Here is a 20538-nt window from a genome sequence, read left to right as displayed (position 1 = left end):
AACCATGACCAGCTGAGGTGCTCCCTGAGGGCAAAGGGAATACAGAATGAGTGATGGAAGAAGACAGTTCTATCAGTTCCAGCCACGTGATCAGTTGCAGAAATGAGGACTGTAATTGTTATGAGTATTTCTGCTTGGTATGTATGCATCAAATATTTTTGTTTTCTTCACTTATAAAATGTAAGATGTAAATAGGGCTAGTGCTTTTTCTGTTGTATGTGTCTTCATTGTATCGTGTTAGGTGTAAGTATGACTTTATAATTGTCTTTATTCATAGATTATGTATGGTTTAAGGAGATGTGTACAGGAGCCAAGCTGACAAGGGGTGGACTGTGATGGTTAAGATTGTATGTCAACTTGGCTGGGTCGTGATTCTCACTGTTTTGACAGTCATGTTATGTTGTGGTCACTTTCCTGTTGAGATCTGATATGTGATCACCCCCATGATGGGATCTGCTATGAGTAGCCAATCAGTTGAAGGAGAGTTTCCTTGAGCATATGGCCTGCATTGAGTGTGGGCAGACATTCTGGCAGGGATAGGGGGCTTTTGCTTGTTCTGCAGGGATGGGGGCTTTTGCTCGTTCTGGATCCTGAAGCTGGCTCCTGTTCATCTGACCTCTGGTTCTTAGGACCTGAGCTAGCAGTTTACCTGTGGTCTTGCCTGCAGATCTTAGGATTCATTGATCTTCACAGCCTTTGAGCAATAGCCATGCTGTCTGAGCTGCCAATCTTGGGTTTGCCAGCCCCTGTGGCTATGGGAGTCAGGAGAAACATCTATCCTGATCCATGGGCTTGGGACGTTACAACCTCTACAACCCTGTGAGCCATTTCCTTGTTATAAATCTCTCTCTATATATATGTATTTATACACTTTACTGGTTTTGCTTCTCTAGAGATTCCAGCCTAAGACAACCAGAAAGATGTTTACCTGTGTTTTATTGACTATGCAAAGGCATTCGACTGGTGGATCATAACAAATTATGGATAACATTGCAAAGAATGGGAATTGCACAACACTTAATTGTGCTCATATGGAACCTGTACACAGACCAAGAGGCAGTCAAACAGAATAAGGAGATACTGTGTGGTTTAAAATCAGGAAAGATGTGAGTGAGGGTTGTATCCTCTCATCATATTTATTCAATCTGTATGCTGAGCAAATAATCCAAGAAGCTAGACTATATGAAGAAGAACGAGGCATCAGGTTTGGAGGGAAACTCATTAACAACCTGTGATATGCAGATGACACAACCTTGCTTGCTGAAAGTGAAGAGGACTTGAAGCACTTAGTAATAAAGATCAAAGACTACAGCTTTCAGTATGGATTACACCTCAACATAAAGAAAACAAAAATCCTCACAACTGGACCAATAAGCAACATCACGATAAACAGAAAATAGTGAATTTGTCAAGGATTTCATTTTACTTGGGTCCATAATCAATACCCATGGAAGCAGCAGTCAAGAAATCAAAGCACGTATTGCATTAAATAAATCTGCTGCAAAAGACCTCTTTAAAATGTTAAAAAGCAAAGATGTCACTTTTAGGACTAAGGTGCACCTGACCCAAGCCATGGTATTGTCTTTGACCTCTTTTGCGTGTGAAAGCTGGACAATGAATATGGAAGACCAAAGAAGAACTGATGCATCTGAATTATGGTGTTGGCAAAGAATATTGAATATACCATGGACTGCTAGAAGAACAAACAAATCTGTCTTGGAAGAAGTGCATTCACAATACTGCTTAGAAGCAAGGATGGTATGACTTCATCTCAGGTACTTTGGACACATCATCAGGAGGGACGAGTTCCTGGAGAATAACATCATGTTTGGTATAGTAGAGGGTCACTAAAAAAGAGGAAGACCATTAGCAAAATGGATTGACACAGTGGCTGCAACAATGGGCTCAAACATAGCAATGATTGTGAGGCTGGCTCAGCAGGACCAGGCAGTGTTTCGTTCGCCTCGGCGGCACCTAACAACAAGGTGTATATGTATATACTTAGCTCACTCATTCTTCTCTATTGGCCATTAATTGTTACACTTTCTCAAAGCCTGGCTGTAGACCAATTTAATTCTTTTGGTGTGCAACACCCCTGCCAATGGCTTCAATATATATACATATTTTATATATGTATGTATATGTACGTATATATACACCTTGAATGTGAAATATATATATATATATATATATATAAAAAACGATTTCCAAATAATCGTTAGAGGATATTTAATTCAGTTTGGACATTGTGTTACAGTTTTCTTGGGTTTTGTGATTGGTTTTGGGGGAGGGGAGATTTTCGTTAGCTGAAATGTTTTGATTCTCATTTTCTGTTTTTATCTTACAGTAGCCTTATATAGATGAAGGCTGCTTTTATCTCTTCACTCCACGGACAGGCTGTTGGCTATGAGGTAGTTTTCAAGATTCCTAGTTCAATAGCACCCCTTGCTCTCAGTGTAGCACAGTGCCCTTTCTTTAAGGGTAGTTCTTTTTATTTGAAGTTGGAGGAGGGATTCATGTTCTTTGATTTTTGGGGAGGATGTTTTGTGTCTTGCAGGATCCTAAATTTCCCCCTTATTGCTCCTTTTTTTTTTTTCCCCTCAACCACCCAGTCTCGGAGACTTGGTTCTTTGCTGCATGGAATGGATATACACTGGTACTCATACTACTTGGTCTCTTAGCTGTTTTCAACACTACTGACCATTTCCTCGTTCTTTAAACTTTTTCTTCTCCTACTTTTCCTCTTATCTCTCAAGCAGTTCCTTCTATCTCTCCTTAGCTCACTCATTCTTCTCTATGGGCCATTAATTGTTACACTTTCTCAAAGCTTGGCTGTAGGTCAATTTAATTCTTTTGAGGTACAACATCCCTGCCCATGGCTTCAATTAATATCTACATTCATGGGATTCCTGATTTTTATCTCAAGACCAGACCTTTCCTCTGTGCTGTAGATTCACATGTCCAACTGATGATGCCTATACTCAAAGGCACCTCAATCTCAATGTCTAAAACTGAACTCTTTTTGTGCCTTACTCAAAATACCATAGCTTCAGTTACAGAAACTAGAAATCTTGAGGTTATACTTGACATCTTTCTCTCCCTCAACCCTTCCATTCATAGGGTTATCATAATTCCTATTGATTTTATCTTTCAAATGTCTTTTGAATTCAATGACAAGTCTTCATTTGCACAACCACCATTATAGTTTAAGCTACGATCATGTTTCGACTTGCCTGCTCTTTCCATAAACACTCCTCCCCAACCCACACAACTTTCAGTCTGTTCTCCTCTACATACCAGCCATAGGGATCTTTTTGGAACTATAACTTACGTTACTTCCCTGCTTAAAATTCTTCTATGACTTCTCATAGCTCTTGAGACAAAGACCCAAATCCTTATCATAATCCACAAGGCCTTGTAAGAATTGACCCCCTACTCAACTTCGTGGCCTTATCCAGCTCCATGCTTCCCCTTGCTCTGCACTCCAGACACATAAATTCTTTGAACAGACCATGTTTTAGTTCACTACTGGCTTACTCATGGAAGACTTTTCTGACCCTCCTGACTAAATTTAATCCCCTCCTATAGTCTTCCCTAGCCTCACGTATCTCTCCTTTATAGCATTTATTACTGTTATAATTTTACATTTCTGCGTGTAGTTATTTGGTTAATGTCTATCTTCCCTGCTACAAGGCAATTCCAATGAGGTTAGGGATCACAATTTTTTTGTTGTTGTTGTTAACCTTTGTAACTCTAGCATCCAGCACAGTGCCTAAAACTTATTATGTTCCTACAACAATAAATATTTGTTGAAATAATCATCCTAACTTCCTTTTTCTTTAAAATTATAATAGCTATTGAGTGCTTTCTATGTTCCAAACTCTGTTCTAAGCACTTAACATGCATCATCTTATTACTCCCCATAACAACTTTACAAAGAATGTAGTATTATCCCTATTGTACAGATGAGGTACAGCAGCACAGAGACTTGAAGTAATTTGCCCAAGACACCTAGTAGGTTAGCAAAGCTATAAGTGACAGAACTAAGATTTGAATCCAGGAAGTCTGGCTTCAGAATCCAAGCTCTTAACTATTACGCTATTATACTTCCTTTAGTGTTCATATCACAGAGTTATGTTTTTCTGATTAAAATAATTCTCTCAGAGATCATCTAACTCCCTTTTTGCATAGATTGCAATGCTGATATAAAAAGAAGTGAAATGACTTGCCCAAGGTCACACCCCAACTTAATAGCAGAATTTTGACTCTGTTTAGTTCTCTGGTAGCCTTTTTTGCATAGTATCAAGCTGCTGCCTCTTAGAAATAAGGAAAGTTTAGCTGGTACGATCCAGCTCTATTCCTTTTATAAATAAAGTTTTAGTTATATATCTGAAAAATAACATAAAGATGTAATGCAATATATGATAACCCCTTTTTACAATTGTTCAGGATGTGTGGGAAAAAAACCTAGTTGCTGTCGAATGGACGCCAACTCATGGTGATCCCATGTGTGTCAGAGTAGAACTATGTCCCCTAGGGTTTTCAGTGGCTGATTTCCCAGAAGTAGATTTCCAGGTCTTTCTTCTGAGCCATCTCTGGGTAGACTCAAACCTCCAACCTGCTGGTTAGCAGTCTAGTAGTTTAACTGTTTGCACCATCTAGGGACTCCTAGATTTCATAAGTGTATGTGTGTGTGTGTCCGTGTGTGTGTAAAGAGAGAGAGATTGAGATTCATCAGAGAGCTGTAGAAAAGCAGTAGCAACCATCTGTCTGAGGGAAGGGGAGTAGCTCAGATAATTTATCCAAATACCTTCTAAGTTTAGTTCTTTGAGTATTTTCAAAAAAGTTTGTCACTACCATCTAAAGGTGTTCTTCACAAAGCATTTTCCTAAATATATATATAGATATATATATATTTTTTTAAAGAGTACATTTTAACCCTGAGTTCATTCATACTTTGGTTGTCTAATGCCTTTCTATGCAAAGTAAGGTCTAGGGGTCATCAGCATCCACATCACTTGGGAACGCATTAAAAATGAAGAATCTCTGGCCCCATTCCAGACCTACCAAGGCCCAAACCTCCAGAAAGAGTTTAACAAATTTGAGAAGCACTGCTCTAAGGGGTCTGCCAAGAGACTAAAGAACAAGACTAAATGTTTTCTACTGAATCACCTTCTTTTATAAAAAGTGCAGTTTCCACTCCAGGCTGATGACTTGAAAATATAAACAAGATTCTGTCATTTAAAAAAAATCTCCAACAATATTTTGTTCAGTAGATGATCCTTATATTTTTCTATCTATATCTATCTATATATATTTGTAGAAATAGATACTGACACACGGAATGCTGGAGTGGGAACATATCTTGGAAATGATTAGTCTAACCTCCCTCAAATGCAGAGTCCCTTCTACAACATTCCTTTGTGTCTCTGACAACATTTCCAGGAGAGACAGCTCACCATATCACAATGCACAACGACATCTCAATCATTCCTTGCCAGTCCCTGCAGCTCGGTGTCTTAGTCTAGTTCTGACTGTCTATCACCTGGACCACTGCAACAGCATCCCAAACTTCTGCCTCAATCTTTCTGATTATCCTAGAAACAAAATTCTCTTCCTAAAGTCATATACCAACATGTGTGGTGCTTGAAAAATGATGACTTCCTCATCAATTCACTACTCTCTGCTCTATACCTTCTGTTTTCTCTGGTATAATCAGCCTGCTAATTATCCTGAGAAAGACTTGAGTGATCCTGCCTTCCTAATTTTGTGCAAGTCCAACTCTCTATTTTAATACTGTTATCCTGCTTCCAGCCTTGGCTGTGAAAATTCCATTGACTGCACCTCCCCATCCCTCTCAGCTCCCAGGTATTCACTGATTGTTGTTGTTGTTAGGTGCCGTCGAGTCAGTTCTGAATCATAGTGACCCTATGTGTAACAGACCCTATGTGTAACAGAAGGAAATGCTGTGTGGTCCTGTGCCATCTCAAAATAGTAGGTATGTTTCAGCCCATTGTTGCAACCACTGTGTCAACCCATCTTGTCGAGGGTCTTCCTCTTTTTTGCTGACCCGCTACTTTAACCAAGCATGATGTCCTTCTCCAGGGATTGGTCCCTCCTGATGACATGTCCAAAGTACATGAGGTGAAGTTTCGCCATCCTCGCTTCTAAGGAGCGTTCTGGCTGTACTTCTTCCAGGATAGATCCATTTGTTCTTCTGGTAGTCCATAGCATACTCAATATTTTGTTTTCTTTATGTTGAGCAATAATCCATACTGAAGGCAGTAGTCTTTGATCTTCTTGAGTCTTCTTCTCTTTCAGCAAGCAAGGTTATGTCATTGGCATATCGCAGGTTGTTAATGAGTCTTCCTCCAATCCTGATGCCTCGTCTACTTCATATAGTCCAACTTCTCAGATTATTCGCTTAGCATACAGATTGAATAAGTATGGGGAAAGGATACACCCTTGATGCAAGCCTTTTCAGATTTTAAACTAGTATCCCCTTTGTCATGGATTGAATTGTGACCCCCAAAAATATGTGTATCAATTTGGCTAAACCATGATTCCCAATATGGTGTAATTGTCCACCATTTTGTCATCTGATGTGATTTTCCTCTGTGTTGTAAATCCTATCTCTATGATGTTAATCAAGTGGGATAAGTGGCAGTTATGTTAATGAGGCAGGACTCAATCTACAAGATTGGGTTGTGTTTTGAGCCAATCTCTTTTGAGATATAAAAGAGAGAAGCGAGCAGAGAGATAGGGGGACTTCATACCACCAAGAAAGCAGTGCTGGGAGCAGAGCTGTCCTTTGGACCGGGGTTGCTGTGCAGAGAAGCTCCTAGTCCAGGGAAGGATTGATGAGAAGGACCTTCCTCCAGAGCCAACAGAGACAGAAAGGCTTCCCCTGGAGTTGATGCCCTGAATTTGGACTTCTAGCCTACTAGACTGTGAGAAAATAAATTTCTCTTTGTAAAGCCATCTCTTTCTGTTATAGTAGCACTAGGCAACTAAGATACCCTTTTTCTGTTCCAATAACTGCCTCTTGATCTAATTCACTGAAAGCAGTATTCTTTTGTGTTTCTTTTTTTCTGACTTAAATGACATTAAAGAAGTTTACCTTATTTTTGTAGATTCTTAGTTAAAGGTGAGTTTATGTAGAACAGGAATCTAGTCCTTGGCATAGATTCTTTTGGTGGTGTTCTACTTCACTTACGAGTAGAAAGCTTCTGTGTGTATTATCACCTGAAGTTCACGAGAGAGTCATTTGTCCAAAACCGCATCCTTACTGTCTGCATGAAATTTTCATTGCTAAGATATTGTTAGAACCCTGGAGACATTGGAACAGAGGGACATGTAAATTAAATTTCACAAACATCTATGGAACCCCTGCCATATTCAAAATTATTTTGCTAGGTGCTAGTATGGATACAGAGATGACTATGATAAAGGTAAATTCCAGTGTGTATGTTGTAGTGGTGGAAAAAAACAAAACAAAAATACCTTTGTCTTGTTGACAGCATCATGCTATTTTAAGAGGCAACATTGTCACCAGAATTAGCTATCTGATTATATAGCATCTCTCTCTCTCTACCTACCTACCTACCTATCATCTATCTATCAATGGTCTCAGGAAAAGATGATTTTCAGTGTAGTCAGTAAGACAGAGGCATAATATGCTGACCATGCTATCTAATTTTAGTCTGGATTTTTAGACTAACAGCTACTTTTTTTCAGAAAAACATGTTTTTCCTTGGTGGTCAAAACCAGGATGTGAAACCATATGCTCCGAGGCATCATAACCAAGTGACCATCTGCACCCCTCAAAATACAGGTACTCAGGAAGAGTGCTGACTGCTGTTGCCAACAAGATTTATTTTTGCAAGACAGACAAAGAAAATACATGTAAGCATCTTGTGACCATGATTTAAGCATCCTGTGAAATTATCTGCAGTCACTAATTATACTATTAATAATCAGTAACCAATCAAAGTGCGATTAGCACAAATTGATTGATTTTCCTGTAGTTGCCCTCCCTATAGTTTGGTTCCTCTTTTTACCTTACAAGAATGCTTGCATAATGAAATTGCCCCAGGACTACCTGGTTCCATTTTCAATGGGCTCCATAGTTCACCAATTGCATATCACAGGTTGTTAATGAGTCTTCCTCCAATCCTTAATAAACCTCTCTGTTTTAACTTGAAACTTCGTCCGAGTTTTTCTCTACACTACCATTTATCTATTGTATGTGTGCAGCGCGTGCATGCAAGCGTACATGCGTGCGTGCGTGTGTGCGTGTGTATGTACTCAGTGGGCAGTAGCAGGGAACTAAAAGACATAGTACACCACAGTGCAGTCTTCCCCTCCAGTCAAGTTGCCCAAACTCCTTGTCCACACTGTTATTAAAACACTGAAGAACCTAAGGATAATTGTTTACATATTTCTTTTCCCCATTAGACTGTGCGCTCCTTGAGGGCAGAATTTACGTCTTATTTCCAATAAGCACCTGGCTTGGCATTTAGTAATGATGAATTAATGACGAAGATTATTAAGGTAATAGTTATTGAAGTAACACTGCTCTGATGAGAGCTTCACTTATATCAAATTATTTAATATGTTTGCTCAAGTGACTGAATGAATACGCCCCTCTTCACCTCTGTTTGACCCCAAACCACCAACCTCACTGGGCTCTGCGGCCTTCGCCTCAGCTCCCTCTCCTGTCTGACAGCCCCACCCCCAACTCCAATCCCAAATGGCTCGCGCCCCGCCTACTCTTCTCCGCGTGGTCTAGGAGCGAGTCGCACTTCACAGACGTCACCAGTACGCGCCCTGTCGCCGATGCCATCTGCCTGGGTGGCGACTCCCGCGATTCTCGTTTCTCCCCCAGCCCGGGGTGGAGTCGCCGCAGTCGTTCAGGTCCTAAAGCCTGCGGCATAACGGACTCTTCGAGATGTCGATGCTGGCTGAGCGTGAGTGTTGAACGCGGAGGCCCGACTAGGGTACGAGGGTGAAGATTCCTGGGTGACGCGCCCGGCCAGACTGTGTGGCAGGGAGCGCGGTTGCCGGTGTGTAGTGAGGCAGAGGCGTCAGATGCCTGGGTTTGGGGCCAGGGAAGCCCAGTTCTGCTCTCTCAGCCTCAGAGATTTTCCAGCCCCATCGTTCCCCAAAAGTTAGCTACCAGTATGCTAGTGAAAAAGACTGCGAATGTGCCCTCGGGACTCTGGGTCCTCACATTGACCTGGGGACGCGAGCGGTGTGTTTGAATGTGAGTCAGGACACGGAGTCCTAGGACTGGCTCTGCCGCCAAAGGTTTTGGGAACCTGGACTGGTTCTTTAACTTCCCCGGCCTTAGCTTTCTCAGATTAAAAAGAGGAGGTTGGGCCAGAACGATCACTTTAGCCAGTGAAATCCCATTTTCGAAGATATTTTGAACTCAGTAAAAGAAAGGAGGCCCTGGGTGATACAAATGATTAACACACTAGGCTGAAAAAGAAATGCGAAGGGGTCAAAAATCATCAAACAGGAAGTTAGCCTTTTGCGAGAGTGCAGGGCTAATAAGTAATTCTAAGTAAGGCTGTAGCTATTTTGACTTGGTTAGTTGAAATTATCAACATTCTACCATGATAAGAGTGTTGGCCTCAATGCCCGATGCATCCTACCTCAGTTGTCTTTGACATTTACTCTCACTTTATGTACCGTTATTGAAGTTTATTAACTCCCTCTCTGGAGGCTACTTGTCTGAATGGTACATGTAGCTAAGGTCTCTTGCCACCAGATGGCAGTCGTGAAAAGCCGGCCCATAACTTTTTGGAAGAAGTTGTATAGTCATCAAGGATCCCTGGGGGCGCAGTGGTTAACCGCTCGCCTACTAACCGACCTGCCGCTCTGCGGGAGGAAGCTGTGGCACTTCGCTTCGGTAGAGATTTACAGTCTTGGAAACCCTATGGGGCAGTTCTCCTCTGTCCTGTATGGTCGCTATGAGTCCAGTTGACTGGACGCAGCAGGATTGGTTTTGGTTTGGTGATCACTGAACATAAACAGCTTGTTTAAAAGTCCATCAGCAACTGCAAAGGGATTTTGGGAAACAAGTGTTGTCGACATTATATTATCCAAGGGATGGAGGAACAGGAGCACAAAAAGAAATTGATAAGGCACTATCCCCAATTTTACAGGGGGCAGAAATTGAGATTCAGAGGAATGTAATTTGTCTAAAGTCATTCCGCTAGAAACTGGCAAAATTTACCTAGTTATACCAGTGTCTTATCCTTCTTTCTAGGTTCCAGTGGTTTTCTATTATTTTTAAGTTGGAACTCATGTTTTATGTTTTAGATGGTGACCATTTAGGTGCTATTTCTTCATCTGTAAAAATGAGCCATCAAGACTAGAGCATAGCTCCTGAAGATCTCTTCTGGTTTTAATATTCTTTTTTGTAAGCTCCGTTCAACATGTACCTGGTAACATTGACCCTGGCTCTGCTATTCATTTTGGTTTGTTTCCATGATCAATTTCTGTGGAGAGTATTAAAAACATCTCTTATTCTGTTCATCACTAGGTTGACATAAAAAAAAATCAACGAGGTGGTAAATGTGAAAATAGTTTTAAAAGTATGAAATGGTATACAGGTGTAAAACACTATTTGTAGACATCAGTAATCCAAAATCATGATTTCATGATTTCACTTCTCCCTTTTTCACCATTACAGTACTACTACAAATTTTGTAAGCTTTGTCACGACAATATATAATATTTTGTGTTGTTTTTTAAATAATTTTCTAAATTATGTTTAAGGCATCCCCTGTCATTAGATATTTAAGGTTGTTCTTACTTTAGAGATAAGAGAATAGAAGCATAGAAAAGTCCCAGGAAGTAATCCTTAATTTCACTGTTGTTGTTAGTTGCTGTCTAGTCGATTCTGACTAATGGCAACCCCACTACTCAACAATTATTCTTCTCTGAAAGTTCATAAAATTGGCATCATTCTGTAGGTACAGTTTTGTGCCCTGCTTTTTTTCCTATTTGACATCAGATAGTGCACATTTTCACATTGTTATGCTATTTTCTTTGTGTTCCCTTGCCGTTTGGACTATGTGTTTATTTTGTTTAACCTTCACCACAGGCACATATCCTATTTTTTAATCTACTAGTGGTTTTGTTTATGTTTTTCAAAAACATTCTTTATCCTAATTTCTCTAATTATTTAATGTTATTTTATTGAGTTTCCCCTATGTAAGATAAGAAATTTAGCTTGCAAAAACCTCCCCCTGTGTAAGGCAAGAATTTTATCTGTCATCCTCACTTTCCAGTCTTTATATAGTTTGGAATTTTAGACCAGATTGTTATTAAGATATTAATTTTTTCATAGAGTCTTTCCTTTTCAAGACCAGTTTTTGATACTTGAAGTTATTACATTTTGTAACCAAATCACAACACTATAGTTAATGGATTTTAATGCTCATTGCATTAGCATTTTATACTACAGGTTCTTCAGTGTTGAATGTCTTGAATAATTTTTTAATAAGAATACATAGTGGTATATCTTGAGCTCTTGAATGTCTGAAAGTGTCTGAATTAAAAAAGGATAAAACTCTGTCCCTAGCTCTTGGGACTCAATACACCCTGCAGAATAAGCTGACTCCTGGCATACCCCATGTGGTGTTATGCATGAAGTGACTGAAAAGTGAAGTCCATTGTAGCTGCTGTCTGGAGGATAGTTTATTGGAGTTACCCTAGAAGGATCCTGACAGGAGAGCCATTTACAGTTATATCTCCAGTGGGAAGAGACATCCTGCTAGAGGATGGTTGAATGCATCATCCCAAATGGAAATTGTGCAGATTCAGGGCACTCTACCCTGAGACCCAGCACTATCCCTTATACTACTGTTCCAGGTTATGTTAGGGATTCCCAGGACCACCCCAGGTTCAGTGATTTGCTAGGAGGACTCATAGGACTCACGGCTAAGATGTATAAAGTGAAAGAATGCAGAGCGAATCAATAAAGGGAAAAGGCTCATGGGGCAAGGGGAAACCAGGTACAAGCTACTAGGCTTCTCTTCTAGTGGAGTCAAGTAGAGTCTGACTCATAGCGACCCCATGTGTTACAGAGTCCATAGCAGTTACAGAACTTCTCCATAGGATTTTCTTGGTTGTAATCTTTAAGGAAGCAAATCACCAGGCCTTTCTTCCACAGTACTGCTGGATGGGTTCAAACTGCCAACTTTTAGGTTAGCAGTCGAATGCAAACCATTTGTGCCACCCAGGTACCATAGAGTCACCCAGAACATGCTAAATTCTCCCAGCATTCAGTTGTGACAACATGTGTGAAATGTTGCCAACCAGGGAAGCTCATTACAGACTCAGTGCCCAGGGCTTTTATTGGAAGCTGATCATGTAGGCAACTTCTGCTTAGCACGTACCAAGATTCCAGACTTCTAGAAGAAAAGCAGGTGTTCAGCATAAACCATACTGTTTGTACAGTCATAGTGAGCCACTCTTATTAGTCTGGCAATGGTGGGAACCCTCCCAAAATCCAAGATAACAGAGACCAGCCAAGAGCCAACCTTGTAAGCAGCGCTTTCAAAGGCTAGCAATCAGGCTTGCTATGTTAGCTCTTTTCTGTTCACAGGTATTAACCGACCTGACATGTAAGCACAGAACAGACTGTGGAATAAGAATAACAACGGACATATAAAAGATGATCCAATCTGAACAGACCATAGACAGTCTGTTTTCCTTGACAGAATTTCCCAAATCTGGAAATTTCTACACTAGAGCCAGGAAATATTCCAGGGAAATAGGACTCTGGTCACATAAGTTTGGGAAACACAGCATGCCTACTCTGCCCTCCTCTAAGATCATAAGATCATATTCACATTTGCATATTAAAGATTCTGGGGAATCCTTCCATATGGAGCACTGTTAAATTTTGTTTAATCCAATGTTACTCGTTTTTATTTTAATGGGAGTCCCCCCTCCTTTTTTTTTTTTTTTTTTTTTTTACATCCTCATTTGGGAAAAATTGCTCTAGCCACATTGGTTGAGAAGAATACCTGCCATTTTACTGGGGAAGAAGTACTGACTTTGGATATCCAATCTCTTGTGTAAGCATTATAGTCTATTGAACATAAATATGTAATCTAAACTGTATGCAGTTCTTATTGCAGAGAAGTCATTCTCAAAAATATCTTATATCATGCCTTAAAGTAGTTGCCTATGGAATCATACTTAACCATCAATGTGTTTAATATAAAGTGTGTTTATATATTGAAAATATTGATGTCAAGATTTTCATTCTACTTGGATCCACAGTCAATGCCCATGGAAGCAGCAGTCAGATCAAACGACTTATTGCGTTGGGCAAATCTGCTGCAAAAGACCTCTTTAAAGTGTGAAAGACCATAGCCAAGCACTGCTGTCTACAGACATGAACTCTGGGCACACACTAATAACCAGCCTCACATATAGAATACTAGTTAATAAGGTTTAATGTAGATATTATGTATTTATACTTGTATATATTTCCAAATTTGAAGGATAAATTACTGATGAGATACTTTTTTCATTTATAGGTCGGCAGAAGCAGAAGTGGGCTGTGGATCCAAGAAACACTGCATGGAGTAATGATGATTCCAAGTTCGGCCAGAGGATGTTAGAGAAAATGGGGTGGTCTAAAGGAAAGGTATTTTGGAGAAAAGCAAAAGAAATCTGAGCCATACAAATAGATTGTAAGTCAGGAAAATACATCCTTCTTAGGAGTCTGGGAGAAATTTATGTTTTGGATCAATAAATGATTTTGGAGAAATAACCAAATTGTAGTGACCTTCTGATGATAAAATTAGAGTTGTACATAAATGTCAACTCTATTATTTAGTCTGCCATGCTTAACATGGCTCATATATTGTTGTTGTTAGGTGCCATCGAGTCGATTCCTACTCATAGCGACTCTATGTACAACAGAACGAAACACTGCCCAGTCCTGTGCCTTCCTCATGATCATTGTTATGTTTGAGCCAATTGTTGCAGCTGCTGTGTCTATCCATCTCATTGAGGGTCTTCCTCTTTTTTGCTGACCGTCTACATTACCAAGCATGATGTCCTTCTCCAGGGACTGATCCCTCCTTATAACATGTCCAAAGTTTGTGAGACAAAGTCTCGCCATCCTTGGCTTCTAAGGAGCATTCTGGCTGTACTTCTTCCAAGACAAATTTATTCATTCTTTTGGTAGTACATGGTATATTCAATATTCTTCGCCAACACTATAATTCAAACGCATCAGTTCTTCCTCATTCTTATTTATTGCCCAGCTTTCGCATGCATATGAGGTGATAGAAAACACCATGGCTTGGGTCAGGTGCGTCTTAGTCCTTAAACTGACATCTTTGATTTTTAACGCTTTAAAGAGGTCTTTTGCAGCAGATTTTCCCAATGCAATGCACTGTTTGATTTCTTGACTGCTGATTGTGGATCCAAATAAAATGAAATCCTTGACAACGTCAGTATTTTCTCCATTTATCGTGATGTTGCTTGTTTGTCAAGTTGTGAGGATTTTTGTTTTCTTTATGTTGAGGTGTAATCCATACTGAAGACTGTAGTCTTTGATGTTCATCAGTAAGTGCTTCAAGTCCTCTTCACTTTCAGCAAGCAAGGTTGTGTCATCTGCCTAACAGGTTGTTAATGAGTCTTCCTCCAATCCTGATGCCTCGTTCATCTTCATATAGGCCAGCTTCTCGGATTATTTGCTCAGCATACAGATTGAAGAAGTATGGTGAAAGGATACAACCCTGACACACACCTTTCCTGACTTTAAACCACGAAGTATTTCCTTGTTCTGTTAGAACGACTGCCTCTTGATCTATGTACAGGTTCCTCATGAGCACAATTAAGTGTCGTGGAATTCCCATTCTTCACAATGTTATCCATAATTTTTTATGATCCACACAGTCAAATGCCTTTGCATAGTCAATAAAACACAGGTACATGTCTTTCTGGTATTCTGTGCTTTCAGCCATGATCCATCTGACATCAGCAATGATATCTCTCGTTCCATGTCCTCTTCTGAATCCAGCTTGAATTTCTGGCAGTTCCCTGTCTATGTACTGCTACAACCGTTTTTGAATGATCTTTAGCAAAATTTTACATGTGTGTGATATTAATGATATTGTTGGATAATTTCCACATTTGGTTGGATCACCTTTCTTGGGAATAGGCATAAATATGCATCTCTTCCAGTAGGTTGGCCAGATATCTGTCTTGGAAATTTCTTGGCATAGATGAGTGAGCACTTCCAGCGCTGTATCCATTGGTTGAAATATCTCAATTAGTAGTCTGTTAATTCCTGGAGCCTTATTTTTCGCTAATGTCTTCAGTGCATCTTGGACTTCTTCCTTCAGTGCCATCAGTTCTTGATCATATGCTACCTCCTGAAATGATTGAATGTCAACCAATTCTTTTTGATACAATGACTGTATATTACTTCCATCTTTTATAACTTCCTGTGTCGTTCAGTATTTTGCCCATAGAATCCTTCACTTGAGGATTGAGGCTTGAATTTTTTCTTAAATTAGTTGCCCATGGAATCATACTTAACCATCAGTGTGTTTAATATAAAGTGTGTTTATATTGAATTTTTTCTTCAGTTTTATCAGCTTGAGAAACGCTGAGCGTGTTCTTCCTTTTTGGTTTTCTAACTCCAGGTGTTTGCACATTTCATTATAATACTTTACTTTGTCTTCTCGAGTTGCCCTTTGAAGTCTTCTATTTACTCTTTTACTTCATCATTTCTTCTGTTCACTTTAGCTACTCTATGTTCAAGAGCAACTTTCAGGGTCTCTTCTGACATCCATTTTGGTCTTTTCTTTCTTTCCTGTCTTTTTAATGACCTTTTGCTTTCTTCATGTATGATGTCTTGATGTCATTCCACAACTTGTCTGATCTTTGGTCATTAGTGTTCAATGCATCAAATCTATTCTTGAGATGGTCTCAGGGCTCCCTCTAAAGTTCAAATGGGATACACTCAAGGTTGTACTTTGGCTCTCATGGACTTATTCTAATTTTCTTCAGCTTTAACTTGACCATATGAGCAATTGATGGTCTGCTCTGAAGTCAGCCCCTGGCCTTGTTCTGACTGATGATGTTGAGCTTTTCCATCATCTCTTTCCACAGATGTAGTCAATTTGATTCCTTGTGTATTCCATCTGGCGAGGTCCACATGTATAGTTGCCATTTATGTTGTTGAAAAAAGGTATTTGCGATGCAGAAGTTTTTGGTCTTGCAAAATTCTATCATGTAATCTCTGGTGTCGTTTCTATCACCAAGGCCATATTTTCTAACTATCAGTCCTTTGTTTCCAACTTTCGCATTCCAGTTGCCAGTAATTATCAGTGCATCCTGATTGCACGTTTGAGCAGTTTCAGACTGCAGAAGTTGGTAAAAATCTTCAGTTTTTTCATATTTGGCCTTAGTGGTTGGTGCGTAAATTTGAATAATAGTTGTATTAACTGGTCTTCCTTGTCGGTGTATTGATATTATCCTATCACTGACAGTGTTGTACTTCAGGATAGATCTTGAAATGTTCTTGGTTCATATATAGTGCCTTAAATTAGTTGTCTGTGGAATCATACTGAAAGCATTGAAGTTATCAAGGATGTCATTTTACTTGGATCCACAGTCTACGCCCATGGAAGCAGTGGTCAAGAAATAAAAAGATGTATTGCATTGGGCAAATCTGCTACAAAAGACCTCTTTAAAGTGTTAAAGGCATAGATGTCTCTGAGAACTAAGGTACACCTGACCCAAGCCACAGTATTTTCAATCACCTCATATGCATGTGAAAGTTGGACAATGAATAAGAAAGACTGAAGAATAATTGATGCCTTTGAATTATGGTGTTGGTGAAAATACTGAATATACCATGGACTGCCAAAAGAACGAACAAATCTGTCTTGGAAAAAGTACAGCCAGAATGCTCCTTAGAAGCGAGGATGGTGAGACTTCGTCTCATGTACTTTGGACATGTTATCATGTCCCTGGGGAAGGACATCACGGTTGGTAGAGGGTCGGTGTAAAAGAGGAAGAACTTCGATGAGATGGATTGATACAGTGGCTGCAACAGTGGGCTCAAACATAACAACGACTGTGAGGATGGCGTAGGACCGGGTAGTGTTTTGTGCTGTTGTATGTCGGGTCACTGTGAGTTGGAACTGACTCAATGGCACCTAACAACAACAACATATTGCTGAGAGTAATATTTTATTCCCCTTTATAGCTAGGCTACACATGGTTTCTCCTTCTTCTCCCCTTCCATTATTCCTAACTCCAATAGGGCTTCCACTCATATTTCTACACTTAAATACCTCTTGTCAAGGTCTTTAGTGATCTTGTGGCCAAATCTAATGGACCCTTTTTTGTTTTCACATTACTTCACCCCTTAGCTGCATTGGACAAAATTGACTTCTCCCTCCTTGAAATTCTTCTGTCTTGGCTTCTACCTTCTACCTTCTCTCCTGTTTTTTGTTTGTACCTCACCAGGCCACTCAGAAATTTGCTGCTGGCTCTTCCCCCTCCAAATTTTAAAGCTTTGGAGCTCCTTATGGTTCACCTCCAGGCACTTGTTCTAAGCTCTGCCCAGGTGATCTCAGTCATTCCCATACCACAGCTTTGAATTATCATCTAAAGTCTGAGAACTGTTAGTTTTCTGTATCTAGCCCAGATCTTTCCTCTGACTTGTAAATTCAGCAGCCTACTTGGCATTTTCATTTAAGTAAGCATCTCTAGTTTGTCATTTTTATTGTAAAACTCTGGATCTTCCCAACTCTTTTCCTTCACAAATTTTCCCCATTTTAAGCAGATGGCACCCTATCTACCCAATTACTCAAGCCTGATACCTGAAAGTCATGCTTAGTTCTTCCAGTTCCCTTACTTCCCACATCCTGCCATTATTCCTCTCTGTTCAGGGTACAGCCACCATTGTCACTTACAGTGATCACTGCAACAACCTCTCAACTGCTTTCCTGCCTTGTTTCTTTCTTTTCCTCATTTCATCACTTTCTTCCTTAGGTCACTTGCCATACAACAGTCAGAATGATATTTTAAAACTGTAAATTAGATCATATCATTCCCTTACTTAAAAGTTCATTGGTTTCCCATTGTTTTTCAAATAAAATCCAATTCCTACCATAACTTCCAGACCCTGTGAGGTCTAGTCCCCTTCATGTCTATTTCCTTTTCATTCACTCTGCTGCAGTCACCCTGGGTGCCTTTAGGTTCTCTAGTACACCAAAGTCTTTCCCACCTTAGGATCTTTGCACTTGGCGTTCCCTTTACCTGGAACATCTTGGCAATGGTTGCTAATTGATGCAGGGACTTAGTCACCCTTCTCCTTTCCTCTCCCATAGTGTTGTTTTGAAAAATTATATCATGGAGAAAGCCATAGACTCTTTTTTTTCAAAATTTTTTTTTTTATTGTACTTTAGATGAAGGTTTACAGAATAGTTTCTCATTAAATAATATACACACATATTGTTTTATGACAATGGTTAGCAACCCCACAACATGTCAACCCTGTCTCTTCTCAACCTTGGGTTCCCCATTACCAGCTTTCCTATCCCCTCCTGCCTTCCAGTCCTTGTCCCTGGGCTGTTGCGCCCCATTAGTCTCGTTTTGTTTTATGGGGCTGTCTAATCTTTGGCTGAAGGGTGAACCTTGGGAGTGACTTCATTACTGTGCTAAAAGGGTGTCCGGGGGCCATGCTCTCAGTATTTCTCCAGTCTCTGTAAGGCTAGTAAGTCTGGTCTTTTTTTTTTGTGAGTTAGAATTTTGTTCTACATTTTTCTCTATATCCCAGGACCCTCTGTTGTGATCCCAGTCAGAGCAGTCAGTGGTGTAGCCGGGCACTATCTAGTTTCACTGGACTCAAGCTGGTGGAGAGAGGCCATGGTAGTTGTGGTCCATTAGTCCTTAAGACTAATCTTTCTGTTGTTTCTTGTTTTCTTCATTCTCTCTTGCTGCTGAAGGGGTGAGACCAGTGGAGTATCTTAGATTCCTGCTCACAGGCTTTTAAGACCCCAGACGCTACTCACCAAGGTAGAATGTAGAACATTATAAAGTGTGTTATACCAGTTGAGCTAGATGTTCCCCAAGACCATGGTCCCCACAGCCCTTCACCCAGCAGTTCAGTCCATCAGGGAGTTTGGATGTGTCTATGGAGCTTCCATAACCTTTCCTTATACTAGTTCTGCTGGCTTCCCCAGTATTGTGTACTGTCTTACCCTTCACCAAAGTTACCACTTACCTATTGTCTGTTTAGTATTTCCCCTCCCGCACCCCTTCCATCCCTCATAACCAGCAAAGATTGTTTCTCTGTGTGTAAACTTTTTCATGAGTTTTTACAATAGAGGTCTCATACAATATTTGTTCTTTTGTGATTGACTTATTTCACTCAGCGTAATATCCTCCAGTTTCATCCATGTTCTGAGATGCTTCACAGATTCATCATTGTTCTTTATTGTTGCATAATACTCCATTGTGTGTATGTACCATAGTTTTTTAATCTATTCATCTGTTGATGGGCATCTAGGTCGTTTCCATCTTTTTGCTATTGTGAACAATGCTGCAGTGAACATTTGTGTGCATATGTCTGTTCGTGTGACGGCCCTTATTTCTCTAGGATATATTCCCATGAATGGGATTGCTGGATCATATGGTATTTCTATTTCTAGCTTTCTGAGGAAGTGCCATGTCATTTTCCAAAATGGTTGTATCATTTTGCATTCCCACCAGCAGTGCATAAGAGTTCTAATCTCCCCGCAGCCTCTCCAACATTTGTTATTTCCAGTTTTTTTTGTTCGTGCCAGTAATGCCGGGGTGAAATGGTATCTCATTGTGGTTTTAATTTGCATTTCTCTAATGGCTAGTGATCACGAGCATTTCCTTATGTGTCTGTTGGCCGCTTGAATGTCTTCTTTGGTGAAGTGTCTGTTCATTTCCTTTGCCCAATTTTTAATTGGATTATTTGTCTTTTTGTTGTAGAAGTGTTGGATTTTCTTGCAGATTATAGAGATTAGGCCTTTGTCTGACTTGTAATGTCCAAAAATTTTTTCCCAGTCTGTAGGTTCTCTTTTTGCTCCTTTGATGAAGTATTTTGATGAGCATAAGTGTTTGATTTTTAGAAGATCCCAGTTATCTATCTTATCTTCTGGAGTTTGTGTGTTGATGGTTATGGTTTGTATACTGTTAATGCCGTGTATTAGGGCCTGTAGCGTTGATCCTATTGTTTCTTCTGTGAGCTTTAGTCTTTGGCTTTGTATTTAGGTCTTTGATCCATTTTGAACTGGTTTTTGTTTATGGTGTCAGGTATGGGTCCTGTTTCATTTTTTTTGCAGATGGACATCCAGTTTTGCCAGCACCATTTGTTAAAAAGACTGTCTTTTCCCCATTTGATGGAGTTTGGGCCCTTGTCGAAGATCAGGTGACCGTAGGTGGATGGATTTACATCTGTGTTCTCAATTCTGTTCTATTGGTCAATGTATCTGTCGTTGTACCAGT

At 40.0% G+C, this 20538-nt stretch overlaps 1 protein-coding gene across 3 annotated transcripts in view; it reads left to right on the top strand.

The window, feature by feature from the left end:
- The first annotated feature begins 8845 nt into the window (after positions 1-8845).
- The window catches only part of PINX1 (PIN2 (TERF1) interacting telomerase inhibitor 1), a 141803-nt gene continuing 130110 nt past the window's right edge, over positions 8846-20538 (top strand). Inside the window, exons 1-3 of one of the 3 annotated variants that reach the window (XM_023736747.1) lie at positions 8846-8969; positions 13025-13097; positions 13566-13675. In XM_023736747.1, the coding sequence (XP_023592515.1) occupies positions 13643-13675 (33 nt within the window). In that variant the 5' untranslated portion in view covers positions 8846-8969; positions 13025-13097; positions 13566-13642. Of the gene's footprint in view, positions 9000-13024; positions 13098-13565; positions 13676-20538 lie in introns of all 3 variants that reach the window. The other 2 variants (XM_004382201.2, XM_023736746.1) reach the window with 2 other exon arrangements.

The sequence above is a fragment of the Trichechus manatus genome, unplaced genomic scaffold, assembly GCF_000243295.1.
Source record: "Trichechus manatus latirostris isolate Lorelei unplaced genomic scaffold, TriManLat1.0 scaffold00091, whole genome shotgun sequence".
Classification (NCBI taxonomy): domain Eukaryota; kingdom Metazoa; phylum Chordata; class Mammalia; order Sirenia; family Trichechidae; genus Trichechus; species Trichechus manatus.
This window is presented reverse-complemented; position numbering and strand designations above follow the sequence as displayed.